The 6,759-nt window shown below is 51.8% G+C and overlaps 1 protein-coding gene across 12 annotated transcripts in view; it reads left to right on the top strand.

Annotated features, from left to right (window-relative positions):
• Positions 1-3,950: 3,950 nt before the first annotated feature.
• ATP11C (ATPase phospholipid transporting 11C (ATP11C blood group)) overlaps positions 3,951-6,759 on the top strand; it is a 58,113-nt gene continuing 55,304 nt past the window's right edge. For all 12 annotated transcript variants that reach the window (XR_012624540.1, XR_012624538.1, XR_012624537.1 and 9 more), the window contains exon 1: positions 3,951-4,094. Coding sequence is in view for 8 of the 12 variants with exons in the window: in XM_074834750.1 (XP_074690851.1) it covers positions 4,068-4,094 (27 nt within the window). In the remaining 4 variants the exon portion in view is untranslated. The remainder of the gene's footprint in view (positions 4,095-6,759) is intronic.

Genomic DNA, 6,759 nt, shown 5'->3' with positions numbered 1-6,759 from the left:
ATTGGTCAGGGTAAGTGAAGACCACTGCAGGGTGGATTTGAAAGTCTTAGATGTGAACAAACAGGTATTCTGCCTTGGGATCTATTGGCAAAAATGTTCTCACTTCTTATGAAACAACACTTGTCACTGAATCAGTGAAGGATCTGCCCCATTAGGAAGAAGGGGAGGGAAAAAAATGGTATTGTCAGCTTGTCCTTGTCATCCCCCCCAAGGAAGGCAGGGAAGGGTTCCTGGCACATATCAATGTGTCTGTGAGCAAGGACAGAGTCCTGCTAGTCTCTGCAGAGTGCTGTGACTGCAGCAGCCCTGAGCATGAACTCATACTTTCTCAGATGGAGATGGCTCTGGGATGGTTCTCAGGGGGAAAAAAATTGCTTTGAAAGTGGGTAGCTGTGGTGGTGGTCAGCATCAACTGCCCTTTCCCCAGTCGTCTTGCCCAATGTGAGCAGGAGCTCCACAAGCAGCAAGTCAACAGGGTGGTCATGCCCTTAAAATAAATTATCTGTCAATTTAAATAGTTGGATTAACAAGATCTACCACAAGCCATCACAACATTAAAGATAAATCTCTAGTAGTCGTCAAGAGGTGGGATGGACCTTGAAGAGAAGTGATACATCTCCATTGACTTCGTACTCCACCAGATATCATAAAAATCCATAAAACGGCCTTAAGACATGGCAAGCCAATTGCATTTTTCCAGACAGGTCTATCCCCTAACTGGCCACACGATGGCAGAAGAAGCAAAGAACGATGCGAAAAAGTGTTCTTTAAAAAAAGCAGTGAGGGTTAGCGTGTGTCTTCAGATTAGTGGGGTGGCGGCTCTTACCTCCTGCTAAACTACCTGTCAGGAACTGGGGTTCAAAAGCCTCTATCGCTGTGGACATTAAAAACAAAGGTTACAGGATGTGAAAACTATTTTGTGAAAGGATTTGGTGGACTCTCCCAAGTTGTGAGTAGCGCATAGCAATCCCTTGGCTCACTCTGATCACGGTCTGGTTGGCAGCGTTCTGAGAACTTATGTGTTGTACTGGATAACTAGTTTTTGATGCTAGTTGAAGTGGTGATGGGTCCCAGCTGAGCTGTATTGTGCAAAATTCTCCCTGGGACCTGCCCCTTGTGGTCCCCTTGCCATGGGCAGGGCATGCCTGGATGCAGGATTTTGATATTCCCTGTGCTGTGTTTGTTATCTGCACAGGGACAGGCTGTTTGTGACATTAAAAGGTGCATTAAAACCAGATTCCCTTGTAAAAGACCTGTGAACTGATACAGTTGCTACCAGATCAGCAGCTGAATCATGCAGGCTCTTTCAGGGTGTGAAAAAGCCCAGTCAGGGTTGTTTTGCTTTCTCTCTGTGGGATGGTTTCTGCTGAGGTCGGGGTTTCACTGCCCCAAGGCCACTGTGTCAGCAGCAAAAGGGGGGATGACAGTAGCCTTGATTTCTCCAGTGAAATCATGCCTTTGGCTGTGCAGGGTAAGTAGGGAGATTGATGGATTTAAACGGTCCAGTCCACAGTAGGAGATTGGTTGTGCTCTGGGTGAGTATGGAAGACCAAATGCTCACCTGTACCTGCTTCCCAGCTGTGTTGACTTGCTTGGACTTGCTTCATCTGGGAGCTCCCTGGAAGAGGGTCTCTCGCTGACACCGTAGCCACAGCTGCTCTTGGCAACACATTAAAGTTAATTACCTACCTATAATGCGTAATTCCGTATCACAGTCTAAGTCTTGCATTTTAGTTCTAAGGCCATCAAACTTTTAAAAAATAAAGACAGCAGCATTTCAAACTGAACTGGATAAGGGCAGCAATTTGTACAGCATGGGAATCGTAAAAACAAGTGCAGCTGCATCTACTGCGAGAGACAAGTTGGTCTCTTCTGCTGGTGAGACCAAGTTCCCTTCCTGCCAGTTAATGCAGGTGAGAGATGAGGGGTAACTGTACCTGTAGGAATATACTGTAGAAGGGAAGAATATAGTTGGGATTTTTTCTACTGGGCCAGGTCAGCCAGGCTGCCTTGGCCTTTGGAAACACACAGGTGCCCGGCCCCAAAGGTTGGTGGTTCATTGGGCATCACGGATCTGTTCAACACCCACTGCAGGGCACTGCTGTAGGAAAAATGTCTGAGAACAGCAACTCCTTCTTCTAGCCAACACAAACAGGCTAGAAAAACATCAGAAAACTGTCAGAAAAGCAGTGCAAAAGCTGCAGTATAGTGCTGATTTAAGTTTAGTTCTTTGTCACTGTTTCGTGGGGGAGGGAAGTGTAGAACTAAACTGGTTAGGCATTATATTAAGATGTTTAACAATTTCCATTCATTATTTTAAAACTTGTATTCATTATTTTTAAATGTGTTTAGAACTGCCTAGCATTGTTTTCTGGTTTCCTCTGTTGTGGTTAGGCTTTTGTGTGGAAAGGTAAGTAGCAGCACAGCTGCACAGAGAATAGTGGAAAGGTTGCACTAGGGATTTGGATGAGGGCTGGCTGTCCCCTTGGGAATGCTGCCTTGCTCAGCAGGGATGTGGGAGCCTTCACTGACCCACCTACTGCTGCCCTGGGATAACTGGGGTTAAAAAAAAAAAAAAAAGCCAGCAGGTTCCTGACTGCTGTTTTAGTGTTGCCCAGGGCAAGCTTTCTGGGTGAGCTTAGATATATCATACTGTGTAAAACTGCCAGACAGTCGGTGCTGAAGTAGAGCAAATGTGACTGGTTTTAGCCTTAGTAAAATCAATACGATACTATTCTTGCTTTCAAAATGTCAAGTGAAAAATCTCTGTGTTTTCCAGGTCTCTTGAAGCCGCAGCTGCTCTCTGGGCCCAGTCATGGTGCAACAAGGTGAGTTTTGCCCAGTTTGCAGGGAGAAGTCTGCTTTAGAACAGGATCAACGCAGGCTGCTGAAATGCCGACGGCTCCTGGGTGGTGGGGTGCAGCAGCCTGCCTGCTCCTGGAGGTCCTTGTGGCTGCCGCCGAGGGACAGAACCAGGAAAACTCCCTGCCCTGTGCTGTTGCAGAGGATATTGCTCCAGAAAAGGCTGTTTTATTACCAGGCAGTGTCGAAAATGTAATAGAAAAGCATGTAGATCTTGTTAGTTACACCTTGTCTTTCCCAGTTTTGGTGGTTTATGTGGAAACAAATATTCTCGTGCTCTGTGCCCTCTTGACCAGGGAGATGTTCCCTCGAGGAAGCTATTTCAGATGAGTGCGGTTTCCACTCCTGTGTTATCCCAGCCCAGAAGGGAAGAGGATACTGGTTTGGCCTGTGCTGCTGGAAGGCTGGAGGCACCGGGGAAAGCTGGGCAGTCATGCTCGGGAGCTGCAAACCTGCCCCAGGGGTTAGGCTGGGCTTGCTGGCTGGCAGGCTTAGCCACCCAAGGGCCAGTGTTCTTCTGGCGATGTGCAGGGAGCCTCCTGGGAAGTTTGCAGTGGGAAAAACACCAGGGGACCCTAAATACCTGCCATGGTCAGCCATGACTCAGGGCGGGGGGGAAAGTGCTCCAAGGGGTGTTCATGATATTTGCTTGAGCATCAGGGCAGTGACTGGACTTTTGCACCAGAGGATGATTAGGAGGGAGGCGACATGGCGGGGCTGAGTTAAATACAAATTGCACCCGGTGTCTAACCACTGCCGTGCTCTGCTGAGGGGTGGAAGGTGGGCACGAGGGGTCTCGCCCAGAGGCTCAGGGAGCTGCGGGGACGGCGCTCCTCCCGGGCCCCTGTCAAGGCCCTTCCCCTCCGCCGGGTCACCGGGGCTCGGACCGCGCCCTGCCCCGGGGCCCCGCAGGACCCTCCCCCGGCGGGAGCTCCCCCCGCCGGCCCCGGCCGGCACTACAGCTCCCAGGCTGCTCCGGGGCAGGCGGTTCCCGCCTCCCGGCGGCGGCGGCGGCGGCGGGACAAAAGCGGGGGCGCGGGGGAAGTGCCGGCAGCCGAGCGCGGCCGGGCCGGGCCGGGGCAGGGCGGGCATGGTGCGGGGCTGGCGGCGGGGCCTGCGGGCAGCCTAGGAGCCGAGCCCCGGAGCCGAGCCCCGCCGCGCCGGGCGATGCGGCGGTGAGGGCGGCGGGGCCGGGCGCCGCCGCGATGCTCCGCCGCAGCCTCAGCCGCCTGGTGAGTACGGGGGGGTGGGGTGGGGGGGCGCACGGCGGGAAAAGTTCATTATGATTTATTTTTGGTTTTTATTTTATCGGATTTGTTTTTCCGGGTGTCGGGGCGGGGGGGACGGGGCGCATCCCCGCGGCGCTCCCGGCCCGCTCCTGCCAGCCCGCCGCAGCGGCAGCTCCCTCCCTTGCGAAACCTCCGGGGTAGGGCCCTGCCCGCGCTGCGGCTCTTCACGAGAAGTTGCCTTTGCTGTGAGAGCCCAAACCTCTCTCTCTCTTTTTTTTTTTTTTTTTCCCCTTTTACCCCCAAAACCTAGAGGCGGGGACTTCTCAGTCCCTGGAAGCATGCACCCCAAATCGTGTGGTTCAGGGCGGGCGAGATGCAGGGCAGTTGTCAGGGTGCTGCTTTTCCACCCGCTTCGTGTCCCCAAATACGCTAAAAACCCCGGTGCCACATAAGCTGCTTAGAGATTTCCCTGTGACCTCATTGCTTGGCCTGAACTCTAATTACTCATTTTTAACTCTTCCACAGCAAGTGTGGTAAACCCAGTGTTTTAACATAATTTCGGGAGCTTCTGTTTGTTCAGCAGTGTCATTTATTGCGCAGTGTGTAGTTAACAAAGTTCCTCGAGTTTAAACAGCAGGCACCTTGGAGGTGCAGGAGCTGTTTCTTGAGGCGCGTTGTGCCTCTGGGCACCCGGTTACCTGCCAGAATAATGGGCTCTGCTCGCGGCTGCCCGCAAGGCCAGATGTATTTTCATATTCACTTTTGTTTTTGAGCGAGCCGTTTGTGCCGGATTTCCAGGTTTTCAGCACAAGGGACTCTAATCTCATCTTTAAGTCCAAAGGTAGCTCTGCAGCTGTTCTGGGGGGGGGGGGGGAAATGGTTAATTTTCCCATTCGTAGGTAGAATTTCTGTTGCAGGTTTGGGATTAGCCCTGTAGAGAACACACCTACTGCAACTATTGTTTTGCAGCCCCGGGACAAATGTTATCAGAACATGGTATCAGCGCAATGGTATCAGTGCGGTTTCTGACTTTGATGGCTTTGAATTTAGCTCTGCCTTGTGTTAGTGCTTCCTACCCCGCCCTTGCAGGAGGCGTTTTCTATGTCGTATCTGGAGGCATTTGGGGTATGAAGCGTCTCCACTGAGTTCAGCAAAAAGCTTTTTTAGGTGTCTGTCTCCCGTGAGCAGGTACCCACGGAGGTACCTGGTGGGGCTCCGGCTCCAGCATCTTCCTCGCATGTGAAGCGTGACCCCTGCGCTGCACGGTGGTCCTGCCACCTCTCGCAGCTCCTCGGTGTGGGGAGGGAACGTGCATCACTGCTGGGGTGTGATCTCCACTGGAGGTGGAGAAGAAACAGTCCTGAACACTGAGCGTGGCTATTTCCAACCGCTTTGTTTAGGGCTAAACTGTGGCAGCTCATGTTTGAAAGATTAGAGGTAGTCTTCTGGTTAGAGGAACAGCTCTGCTCAGGGACCAGAGCAATGCACCAGGGTGTTTGTAAGCAGCATTAGAGCAGCAACGAGCTGTTGTTTGTTATCAAGCTGGTGCAGGTGTCCCTGGCCTTGAGCAGATAGCAGCTCCCACCACCTGCCGTCCTGCTGCCACTCTGCCCCAGCCCCACAGGGTCTCCCAGGAGGTTTGGGTTGGTCCCCCCTCCTGCTCTGTGGGAGTAGGGGACAGCCTGTGGCAATCTCCACGGAGGTGTCCCCAAGCTGCTGTCTTGCCCTCGGTCCTGTATGGGTGGCACGGGGCTTCATGCGATGCTTGTCTTGTGGCTGTGGCATTGCAGAAAATTCACCGCAGTTATTAAAGGCTGCAGATTATCTGACACTTAAGATCCCATAGGGCTACTCAGACAAATGTCACCTCTCCACCGTGTGGTCTCTGCCAGAGGCTCATAAATACCAACGGATATTAAAAATCCTGTTTTCAGATGTATTTCACAGCTTAGACATGATGAATGTGCCTTGCCCTGTCAACATGGCACTTACATTGCTCTGTTTCTTCCTCCCGTAAACTTTATTCTGGATGGGGTATGAAACGAGGTGGTAAAAAGAGCAAGAAGGGCAGAGTGGTGTATGTGGGTCTGCTCTGCCACCCTGGGGTACAGACTGATGCTTTCTCCAGAAACAAATTGGATTCTCAACTTCAATTACACCGCTGAAATCATTCCTGCTGAAAGAAGAGTGGGGCTGGGATCGCTGCGGGGAGGCGGGATTGAATTGCCACAGTTAATCCACTTTCAGGAGATACTGTCAACTTGAAATATAACTTTAATTCTGTTTTGGAGACGGATTCTGGCATTGGAGTCTTATTTTTAGTCTCATGCTACTTGTATGGCTGTTGTGGGGAGGATGCAGGAGTAGAGTGGGGAAGCCTGTTGGTGACTGGGAAGGGTTTGGGTCCATCTCCTTGTGCTGGGCTCCTTGCACGACTGGGGTGAGCACTGCTCACTTTCAAAACTCACTTGACAGACGCCTGGGAAGCGCGGGTCCCTGTGCTGTACATCAAAAACAATGTGCTTTTTTTCTTTAATTACTTTTCCTGGATTCTTCCAAAGCATGCAGACAGCTGTACCGCCAGCCCACAGCTACACCACAGCTCTGCCGATGCCACGGAGCTGGTGCCGATTCAGGCTGTTGTAAGAGCTAAGAAATGCAGGAAGAA

The sequence above is a fragment of the Strix aluco genome, chromosome 10 (genome assembly GCF_031877795.1).
Source record: "Strix aluco isolate bStrAlu1 chromosome 10, bStrAlu1.hap1, whole genome shotgun sequence".
NCBI lineage: Eukaryota > Metazoa > Chordata > Aves > Strigiformes > Strigidae > Strix > Strix aluco.
This window is presented reverse-complemented; position numbering and strand designations above follow the sequence as displayed.